Below are 10,466 nucleotides of genomic sequence, written 5' to 3' on the forward strand. Positions count from 1 at the left end.
CGGTTGCTCCACGCCCCCACGCCAAACAAGAAAAACGCGGTCGAGGTGGATCAAGAGAAGAAGAGATCCCACCGCCACAGACAGCACCATTACAGAAGACGGTAGCAGTATACGTACCTTGGTGCCGTCTGTACTTGTTGAGGAACCACTTTCCTATTTGTATCAAGGCTTCATCAAACAAGATGATGGGCGATCATCGTTACAAGCACGACGACGAGGTAGTATCATTTTTTTTTTCTGCATACTGAGAGGACATGTTTGTGCGTCTGAGGTGCTGAGAGGTGTGTATGACAGGGCTCGACCTCCGAAGACGTGGACTTTACGGACTCAGAGGAGACCACGCCCAGAGGCGAGTCGAAGAGCGGCGGCCTTTCACTCAAGCGCGGAGCCTCGCTCTTCACGGGCGCCTCGCGCCAGGCCAAGTCGCCGGCCAAGGGCAGCAGCGAAGACGAGAAAGGGGCGCAGACCGAAAAGGAGCGGAAGAAGGACCGGAAGACCCTCAAGAAGGAGAAGAAGGCCACGGCGAGCGCGGGAGCAGAAGGCTGCGATCAGGCCGGCGGACACGGCGGTGCAGCGCTCAACAACCTCAAGATCGGCTTCTCCAAGACCATCATGACCGTCCGCAAGCGCAAGAAGAAGCGCAGCAACCTCGTATCAACCTCCACCATCATGTAACCTTCTCAGAATTAACTTCTTCGTCTTCATGTTTGTCATCAGGATCTCGACGCGAGCGAGAGCGACGAGGCACTGACCATGCCCAAAGCCGCCACCTTGGCGCAGCCGCTTAGCCACTCATCGCCCGGTCGCGAACCTGGCACACCCGCACCGCCCACTGCCACGGTTCCATTCCGCAGCGCGACCCTGCGGCCGCCCAAGAAGAGCCACTTCCACAGCCGCACCATGCCCGAGCTGCCCACGCCGCCCGATGCGCCCACACTCCCCACGACCGCTAACAATAAGGAGAGTGGAGCAGAGGCCGAGGCCGGCGGTGGTGGCTGTGAAGGCTATGCGGCGGGTTCGATGGGGGCGGTGGGTCCGCACTCGGGTTCGCTGATCATCAGCCGCTCGGAGTCGATGCGACACAACCACATCGAGGAGGCCCACCCGCGCCGTAAGTCGACCCGGCGCCGGCATTCTACCACGGACATCATGGCCAGCGGCGACGGTCAGCCGACGACGACGGGTCCTGCCGAAGAGCAACAAGAACGGCCAGACAACGAAGTCAAAAGCGAAAGCCAAAGCGACACCCGGGGCCACGACGCCATCGAAGGCGAAAACGAATGCGAAGCCACTAAGCCCAAGTCCGAGAACGAGTCCGCCGCTGGTTGTGCGTCACCCCCGAGGACCCCCGGCATGCGCGGTCCAAAACCAACGACGCCCTACGCACGCCCACCGCGCACACCACCCCCGGAGGCGGCACAGCCACCGGCAGCGAAGCGGCTGCGCTCACGGTGAGCAGCGGCGACATCCCTACACGGCACCACCTGAATGTGCGCGAGTGGTGCGAGTACCTCGCGCTGTTCGACTTTGTCGGCGAGGCCGAGCACGAGCTGAGCTTCCGCAAGGGCCAACGGGTGCTGGTCGCCGGCGGCGACGAGGAGCCGATCATGGGCTGGCTCCGCGCCCGGGTCTCCGGCCGCTCGGGCTACGTGCCGGCCCAGTTCGTCGAGAAGGCGCCGCAGAGCCTCACCTTCTCGCGCGACGCCCTGGCCCGCCTGGGCAAGATGCTTCCGCTCAACCACCAGCGACATGAAATCGAACGCATCCGCGACGCGCTCAACGCCGAAGAAGCCTCCACCAGCGGTGGTGGTGACGCGCCGTCGGCGTCGGCAACGAGAGTGTGCGAGGTGTGCGGCGGTGGGGGGAAGAGGCCTAGGCTGCCGCGGAGCAAGACAGAGGAGGGGATGAACGAGGAGGGCCTCAACCCGTCGGAGGACCGCGTGCAGTTCCTGGAGGCCATCACCACCACCCTGCGGCGCATGGGCCGGCTGGGCGGCAAGCCCGCGGACCTCACCGTCGCCGAGGCCAAGATGGTCCTCTACGCCCAGGTCCACCGTGGACCCACAGGTACCACCACCCTGTCGTGTGCCCTGTGTGCGTGTGCGATGGAGTGAGCTGACGAGTGTGTGCAGGCATTGTGGTGGTCAAATCGGAGGAGAACCCGGCGCAGCTCAAGCACCCGATGACGCAGGACGAGGTGCGCGCCTTCAAGCGCCGGCTCATCCGGCAGATCATACCCAACGGCTCGGCGGCCGCGGCCGCGGTGGATCCGCCGCCGCGGGGGGCCGAGTCCAGCGCCGCCGACGAGGCCATGATCTGCTTCCTCGAGGAGAAGTGCCACCTGCACAAGCGCCGGCGGCTGGCGATGGAGGCCGAGCTGGCCAAGGCCCAGGCGGCGGTCGGCGAGCTGCGGGCCACGCTCGAACGCGAGCGCGGCGACTGCCAGCGATCGGGACAGAGCCTGCTCGACGCGCTCGTACTGCTCGAGCAGGACCTGTGGGCCGCCGAGAAGGCGCGCGAGGACCGCAAGGATGACCTCTTCGAGTTTGTGCGCCGCGCCCGCGCCCGCATCGAGGAGGCGGAGCCCGTGGCCGACCCCGGCGTCGGCGTCGGCGTCGGCGCGGTCGAGTCGGCGTCGTCGCTGCCGCAGCCGCCCAATGCGGGGGCTTTTGACACGGCATCGCTGCGCAGCCGTCGGGGCACCGACGCCAGCGTCGTGCGAACCCTGTTCAGGCCGCAGTCGCAGGCCGCGCAGCCCCTGCGAGTCCCCGCGGCGGTCGCATCCATCGCAGCCAATGCAGTCAACGCTGGGGCGGCGGCGGCCGACGATCGGCCGTACCTGCGGATGCTGGAGGAGCGGAGGCGCGTGCGACGCGACCGCGAGCTGGAGATGATGGACGAGCTGATCCGCGCGCTGCAGGTGCGGTGGAACGACGAGCGCCGCGGGATGGAGCGGGAGCTGGCTGAAGAGCGCCAGCGGCGGGCCGAGGCCGAGGACCGCGCCGAGCGGGTGCAGCGCGAGGCCGACGAGGAGCGGCGGATGGCGGCCGGCCGAACGTGGGAGTCGGCTCGGCGCGAGCGGCAGGAGCGCAAGGCCCGCGAGGCCCGGCTCGCCGCGCAGGGCGGGCAGGAGAGCCTGGCCGCTGACAGCCACTTCATCAAGATCGTCGCCATGGCCCTGTACAACATGCGCTACGAGAAGGACTCGAAGGAGCTGCAGCTCCCGCCGCCTCTGTCACTGGGCGGCAAGGCGGGCAAGAAGGATAAGGCCAGCAGCGGCAGCGGCATCTTCGTGACCGGCGCCGACGGCCGGCCCAGCCTCATCCCGCTCCTGCGGTCGCACCGGGACAGCTGCAACAGCAACAACGACGGCGATCGCACCGATAGCGGCGGGAATGGCGGGAATGGTGGCAGTTCGGTGCCTGCGTCGCCGACGACGGTGGTGACGGTGAATCCGCTGATGGCGATTCCAGGCGTCGGCACGCCCGTGGGCGGATCATCGTCGGCGTCGGGCGCGAGCACGCCGGTGTCGCCGCTGGTGCGCCGCGAGACCGAGAACTCGATGCTCACGCGGCGCCGGGATACCGCCTACGCCTCGACCTCGTTGCCCCTGTCGTCCATCACCCTGCTGCAGAGCCCGCACCACCACCAGCCCCTGTTGGGCGCCGGCTACAGCTCGGGCAGCGGCAGCGCGCTGGCCTCGCCGTCGTTCCTCGAGGCCCGGCGATACGACAGCCTCCTGCCCGCGCCCCGGCGGCGCAGCACCTTCAGCACGCTCGCCCCGCCGTCGCTCGCCACGCCGCTGCCGGCCGCCGCGCCCGGCCTGGCCATCCTGTCAGCGTCGTCGTCGGCCGCGCTGCTGGCCGCCACCACTGCGTCGCCCCGGCGCGGCCCTTTCATGTCCAACATCTCGTCGACCCTGCACACCCTGCCCACGACGACGACCGACGACTTTTTGAGCGGCGGCGGCGGCGGCGGCCCAGGCTCGGGGGCGCTGTCGGCGCGCCAGCAGGCCGGGCTGAGCCTGACGCCGGACGTGGCGGCCATCGGTACGGTGTCGGCCGCGGTGGTGACCGGTTCGCCGGCCTCGGCCCGGCGCACGTCGTTCATCACCCAGCTGCGTCTGCCTTCACTGCTACCGTCATCGTCTCCATCATCGTCCAACAACAATTCCCTGCCGTCGCCTTCATCTTCGTCTTCGGCGGCGCCTCTTCAGTCACCATCGTCGTCGACGTCAGCGGCCTCGGCCTTGGCGGCAGAGCTGAGAGATCTGCGCGAGTCGGGAGACGCTTCGAACGGAGATGGAGATGGAGGGCGAAGGTCGCGGGCGGGCTCGACAAGCACCAACGCCTCGGGGGCTACGACCACGGGCGAGGCCGAGGTGCCGCAGTCACTGCCAGTAATCGCGGTCACCTTCCCTTCATCATCATCAACAGCTTCCTCGTCGATCTCGGAAGGAGAGGGCGACGAACAGCTATGGGTGCCAGACTCCAGGCTGCCTGTGGGCTAAGGTGGACAGACCTCCCATCTGTTGATGGAAAAAAAAATGCAAAAATAAAAAACTCGAAAAAAATAAAAGAAAAATTAGATAATCACAAATCACCGAAACAAGTGAAGATGGAAGGAGGGGCCACAGCTGAGAAGGGGAAGAGCAAGGAGGGCAAAGGCGAGCCAAACAGTCAGCAGGTTCAGCAGCTTGCGTTCTCCATCTTTGACGCCGATGGCGACGGTCTCATCTCCCTTACCGAACTCGAGAACGTTCTCAAATCTGTTGGTAACAGCCCCCAAACGCCCTTGCAGATGTTGCGTAAGATTATTTATAAAATAGAGCATAAGATTGATTTTATGTTGTTGATGTTATTTTTATTTATATGTTTTTTATATGTTATTTTCCACCCCCAGGCCAGAAGGTCAACAGGGAAGACCTGAAGACGGTGACCAGCGCGGTGCAGGACCTCACCAGGCAGAGGCTCGGCGTAGCGGCACCCCAGAAGGAGCAGAAGAGTAGTACGTTCATCTTTTTCATCATCTTTTGTTTGCCATACTACTCTCTTTCCTGGTGACGACGTGACCATCAACCGAACCCAATGCCGAATTACAGAGAAGAGCAAGAAGAAGAAGAAGGACAAGGCGAAGGAAGAGGAGCCGCTCACCTGGGACGACTTCGCCACCCTCATGTCCATGCCCACCGAAGAAGAAGACATCAAGACCGTGTGGAAGATTCTCGACAGCGAGAAGAAGGGTACTACGCGCGCGTGTGTCGTGTCGTTGATCGTGTCGTGTCGTGTCGTGTGCGGTGCTGACGCACAACACGCTTGTAGGCCAGATCTCGATGGTCGACCTGTCGCAGGTGATGGAGGTGCTGAGCGGCAACACGGAGAAGCTGACCGAGGACCAGCTCGGCAAGCTCCTGCACCTGGCCGAGGCCGAGGACCAGCTCAAGCTCCGGTACCACCACTTCAAGAAGTGGTGGGTCTAGTTCTGGGCAGGTGATGGTGGCAAATGTAAATCTATTCGCACACACAAATGTAAAGGCGAGCGTCGTCGTCGTCGACGATGTGTTGATGCTAAAGATGATTGAATGATGAAAGGTGATGAAGACGAAAGAGATGCTGGCTGATAGGTGGTGATGGTGATGATGAAGGTGGTGAAGACACAATGGTCCTTACATCTTCTTCATCTCGACTTCGTGGGGTGCGTGCTTCTTGCTCTGGTATTCCATCTCGGCGTGCTGTTGAGACTGGAAGCACGCCGATAAGGCCAGGTAGAAGCAGTCCACCACCATGTTCGACCCATCGGGCACGTTGAAGAAGATGTTGATGATGCACCACACGAACGAGAAGACGCACGCGCAGCAGATCATGCAGTCCTCGCACTTGGTGTTCTGTTTAACAACCGCACGACACGACACGACACACAACACGGCACGACACAACACGATAACACGACACGACGCTCACGTCAGACTCGTGGCCGCGTGTGAGGAGTTAAAAAGTCGGCGCGCGGGTACCCTGATGCCATAGGTGTTCTGGATCATTGAACGGTTTCCGGCAATGGACAACCTATGGGCCACGGGGGAGCATGAGCACGTGGAGGAGAAAAACATAGGAAGTCGAAAAAAAAAGGAGACGAACCAGCAGCAGACGGAGACCTCCACGACCAGGCAGCAGCCGGGGCAAGGCGAGGTGCACGGATCGAAGCAGTCGCCACAAATGCCTGGGGCGATAATTGATATCAATAAAAAGATTGTATTTGTTTCGTCCTTATTTGGTCTATTTAATTATTAATATTAACGCACCCGCCACAATAATCGAGCTCGGTGGTAATCATCGATTATTATTGTGGGGGCTTGATGCAGATTTAATTATTGAAAATTTAATCTCGAAAGTACCGGCACAGCAGGTGTAGTTGTCGAGGTTGTGGTCAAGGAGTTCGTAGCGCTGGCAGCCGGCGTAGACGCACGGGCACACGCAGGCCTTGCAGAACTCGCAAGGCTCCTGGTAGCAGGTCTCGCACAAGTGCACCTGCCAATGATTCTTCTCCTTCTCCCTCTTCTTCGGCATCTTTTTCTTTACAAATCAAAGAAGAACCTGGGGCCTTGCCGAATCGCTCGTGCGGAGCTGTCGTGGGCGCTGCCTGGAACGCTCTTGGTATCGTCTTGCGGGGTCTTCTGCTTCGTAAGCACCGCTCTAAGTCTCCTTCAAGTAAACTCATGCCCGTTGTCGACAGAATCGTGTCCTTAAGGTGGCGCAGATCTCTGAAAAGAAACTAAAAAGAAAAGACTCAAATTTTTGCATCCAAAGAAATAAAGAAAAAACACAAATTTTTGGCAAGGGCCAGAGAAAGAGATGGAAGACGAGAGGCACAACATCGAGGTGGCGCTGGTGGACAAGGAACTCATGCACATTGTGTTTGGCTTCCTCCGCTTCACCGACCTTGCTTCCATCTCTGCCGTCTGCAGGTCCCCCCCAACCAATACCAAATACGTAAAGAACAAATATTGACTTTCTTTGTGGTCGTAAAATGGCCGTGGGCAAGGCGGTGGAGAGTGCTGGCCAGAGCGAGCGAAGTGACGCGCGTGTTGATTCGTGGCCGCGTCCTGTCCATTGGCACCGTTGGCCACGCCGGCCTCGGCTACTGCCTTCTCGACCCTGCCCCCATGTACCAACTCCCCCAAACCTCACCATTTAAAGCAGTGCTTGTGGTAGTTGACCGCGGGGAGGCGTCGGCGAGCAGGCAGTGGCGCATGATTTCGGCCCTGGCGTCGGAGACCATCGTGCACATCGCCACCACGCCCGAGAAATATGATCGACACCACACACTCGCGGTCACTCATTCAGGTACGTGCGTGTGACCTCACCCCCAGTTTCAAGTCCCGTTACATGTCTGGTTGTGTCACGTCATGCGCGTGTCGTGTGTCGTGTGTCGTGTGTCGTGTGCATGCAGGTGCGGTGTATGCGTTTGGTGATTACGCTGATGGCAAACTGGGCCTGGGCCACACCACGGGCATCTCCTACACGCCGCAGATCGTCTCCGCCCTGCTGAGCGAGAAGATAATCAAGGTATAAGGGAAGCCGATCACTCACATGCTCCGCTTGAACGCAACAGTGTCGTCCAGCAACCTACCAATCAACCGACGGCGTCCGCTCGCTCTATCAGGTGGGCGCGGCTGGCGCACACAGTGTCGCCCTATCCGATCGTGGAACGGTCTTCTCCTGGGGTACGACCACAATGCTCCAGTCTCCGTGACACACGACACACACAACACACACGACACACACACACAACACACACACACACACACACACCACCCCATGCAAACTATTGCTCAATCAAATATCAGGCTACCAGGGCAATGGCCGCCTAGGCAATATGAACACAGATGGTTGTTTGCTCGAACCCGCGGAGGTGCAGACCATCGGTTCCAACGACAGCGTGAAGCCGTTCATCGTCGATCTGTGGTGCGGCAGGGCCGTCACACTGTTGCTCGACAGTGAGGGCACGCTCTACTCCTTCGGCGTCTCCAGCAGGTATTGCCCCTCGTGTGTGTTGTGTGTCGTGTGTCGTGGCACTGACAAATGTGGCAACCTCATCAGCGGCAGCTTGGGTCGCGCCGACTCTCGGTCCGGCAGGCCGCTGCCGCTGCAATTTCCCGCGGGCGTCAAGATCAAGTCGGCCGCCATGGGCTATAACCATGGCCTTGCCATCACCACCCAAGGTCCCTCCCCCGTTGAGCGCATTCGGGTGAATGTTGTCCTCCTTTTGTTGGCTGGCGCCGACCGGTTGGTTTGATGCCTCTCGCGGGTGCAGGTGAGGTGTACTCGTGGGGCTCGGGCGTACACGGTCGGCTGGGCCACGGCGACGAGCAAGACGCCAACGCGCCCAGGCTGATCAGCGCGCTGGCGTCGGCCAAGGCGACGCAGGTGGCGTGCGGGCCGGAGCACTCGCTGGTGCTCACAGAGGACAACACCCTCTATACCTTCGGCCGCGTGCTTGTACGCGTTGACACTTCCAGTCTTCTCCCGCCACCACACGCAACGGCTCTGTCCTGAGGAACTGACGTGTGTTGTGTGGGTCGTGCGTGTGCTGTGGGTGCATGTGTGCAGAAAGGGCAGCTGGGATATGTCGAGGGCGCCGTGGAGAGCGTGCCGTGGGTGGTCGAGGACGTGGCTGGCCTGGGCGTCATCAGCGCCATCTCTGCGGCTGCCGGGTTTTTTTCTTCTCATTTTTCGTGTGTGCGGTGCGGTGCGCCGCGGGGCTAACTGAGACTGGCGGCTGCGCAGGCAATCGGCCGTGCTGTTCGAGAGTGGGCGCGTGATGGGTCTCGGCTGCGGTGAGCTCAAAAAAGAGAATTGGCTGGTGCCGGCGCAGCTGGTTGCCGGCGAGGACAGTGTCTTCCTGGTCTGCTGACCCGAACCTTCGTGTGAATCAATGCCTCCGTGTACGCTACATTTTTGGGTGAAGGCAAAAGTCTTTTCATACCATGAAATATATTTACCATTTAATTCCCTATAAATATTTTCCGCGAAATTGTCAATACTAAAATTAATCCTTGGTACCTTAAAAAAAAACAAAAACAAAAGCAACCCACAAAGAACCGAAGATGGAGACGGAGAGGGAGAAGCAGGAGGAAGGACTGGCGCTGCGCATCAAACACTGGGTGACGGCCCACTACCACCGCCACCAACCAGCGGATGCCGTCCGGACTCTCGTTGAGCTCCTCCGACTAGGCCGTGAAGAAGAAGTCGAAGGCGTGGCAGAGGGGTGGCGGCCGACCATCGAGCAGCTCTTCTGGTGGACCTTCGTAAGCCAAGGCCCGCACGCTGCCCTCGCCTTTCTCGACGGTGCTGAGGTGGTGACCGAAGCTCCAGCTCCGGCTGTGTTCGTCGTGGCGGCGAGCTGCCTGGTCGGCCACGACTCTATGCTCGGCGCAGCTGCTGCGCGGATGCCTGAGAACTTCTGGAAAAGGAAGTTGGTACTATCGAGGGCCAGCCGCGCACTCGAGCTGGCCTCCAACCCCGCTGCCGCCGCCGCCGCCGCCGCCAGTTCGACGGCGATGATGGCCAAGGTCGCTGTTCTTCTGCTCCGCGGCGGTGACTTGCTGTTGGAGGCTCTGCAATGGCACAGCGTTGGAATTGGTGCAAACAACTCCACCACGCCTCACCGACCTTGCTTTGCCCCCCAAATAAGTAACGTCGTACGTGTGTGTCTTGCGTTAGAGGTAGGACATGACGAGGTGGAAAAACTGGTGGAGGTGCTGTTCTCCCTCCGCGGACAGCATATCTGTGACCCCGACATGGTCTTGGGTATGGCGCTCACAACTTCAACTTCAGCTACAACTTCAACTTCAGCTACAACTTCAACTTCAACTTCAACTTCCCAACCCCAAAAACCAAAGACCAAAGAACTAGTCATATCTGACCACACCTCCCACATATGTGACACCATTTAGCCGGACTGCAACTGTGCAAGTACACGCCAAAACGTGATCTGTATCAACAGGTACCAGGCGGCTCAACAGTTTTGTGTTGTGGGCATGTGGTGGTGGTAGTAGTGGTGGTCGTGGGCTCTCAGCATGATCAAGCAGGTAGTACTGGAGGAAATGCAAGCACTGCTGCAGCATCCAGAGGAATCCATTCGCCACGCAACAGCCAACCTTAACTTTACGCAGCTCCTCTCCAGCTCTGGTGGAGACGCGCTCAAGGCATGTCTTCCCTTCAGTTCTGTTGCCCCCCCCCCACCCAATGTTTTGTTCACAGGTGCATGTGTGGCCGCACAAATGTGTTGCTGTACACCAGGCGCTGACGGAGCAGTACTCGCAAGAACGATCTGCTCGAGTACGTGAAGCCATCATCTGCGCTCTGCTCAACCACTTCGGCCGAGGCCAGGAGGGCGCCCTTGAGCTCTTGCTCCTGGGCATACAGGTGCAATCCTATTCCAAGGGAGCCTGGTTTGTGTTGGAAGCC

At 60.4% G+C, this 10,466-nt stretch overlaps 5 protein-coding genes across 5 annotated transcripts; 4 read left to right on the forward strand and 1 right to left on the reverse strand.

The window, feature by feature from the left end:
- Nucleotides 1-182: 182 nt before the first annotated feature.
- ACA1_388510 (SH3 domain containing protein) lies at nt 183-4,510 on the forward strand (the record flags this gene model as incomplete). The annotated part of the gene is made up of 5 exons (XM_004333136.1): nt 183-221; nt 295-651; nt 718-1,324; nt 1,423-2,067; nt 2,133-4,510. The coding sequence occupies 5 exons, from the start codon at nt 183-185 to the stop codon at nt 4,508-4,510; spliced, it is 4,026 nt and encodes a 1,341-aa protein (XP_004333184.1).
- A 107-nt stretch (nt 4,511-4,617) lies between these two features.
- On the forward strand, nt 4,618-5,479 carry ACA1_388520 (EF hand domain containing protein; the record flags this gene model as incomplete). Its single annotated transcript, XM_004333137.1, has 4 exons — nt 4,618-4,774; nt 4,903-5,007; nt 5,102-5,242; nt 5,322-5,479. The coding sequence occupies 4 exons, from the start codon at nt 4,618-4,620 to the stop codon at nt 5,477-5,479; spliced, it is 561 nt and encodes a 186-aa protein (XP_004333185.1).
- Nucleotides 5,480-5,665: 186 nt separating this feature from the next.
- Nucleotides 5,666-6,563, reverse strand: ACA1_388530 (molluscan rhodopsin family protein; the record flags this gene model as incomplete). Its single annotated transcript, XM_004333138.1, has 4 exons — nt 5,666-5,884; nt 6,011-6,062; nt 6,135-6,216; nt 6,392-6,563. The coding sequence occupies 4 exons, from the start codon at nt 6,561-6,563 to the stop codon at nt 5,666-5,668; spliced, it is 525 nt and encodes a 174-aa protein (XP_004333186.1).
- A 285-nt stretch (nt 6,564-6,848) lies between these two features.
- On the forward strand, nt 6,849-8,910 carry ACA1_388540 (regulator of chromosome condensation (RCC1) repeat domain containing protein; the record flags this gene model as incomplete). The annotated part of the gene is made up of 9 exons (XM_004333139.1): nt 6,849-6,961; nt 7,060-7,161; nt 7,237-7,340; nt 7,447-7,562; nt 7,915-8,030; nt 8,103-8,218; nt 8,311-8,495; nt 8,607-8,710; nt 8,784-8,910. 9 exons carry the CDS (start codon nt 6,849-6,851, stop codon nt 8,908-8,910), a joined length of 1,083 nt encoding a protein of 360 aa, XP_004333187.1.
- A 193-nt stretch (nt 8,911-9,103) lies between these two features.
- On the forward strand, nt 9,104-9,732 carry ACA1_388550 (uncharacterized protein; the record flags this gene model as incomplete). Its single annotated transcript, XM_004333140.1, has 2 exons — nt 9,104-9,638; nt 9,722-9,732. 2 exons carry the CDS (start codon nt 9,104-9,106, stop codon nt 9,730-9,732), a joined length of 546 nt encoding a protein of 181 aa, XP_004333188.1.
- Between the last annotated feature and the right edge of the window lie 734 nt (nt 9,733-10,466).

The sequence above is a fragment of the Acanthamoeba castellanii genome, assembly GCF_000313135.1.
Source record: "Acanthamoeba castellanii str. Neff unplaced genomic scaffold scf7180000084733, whole genome shotgun sequence".
NCBI classification, from domain to species: Eukaryota; Discosea; order Longamoebia; family Acanthamoebidae; genus Acanthamoeba; species Acanthamoeba castellanii.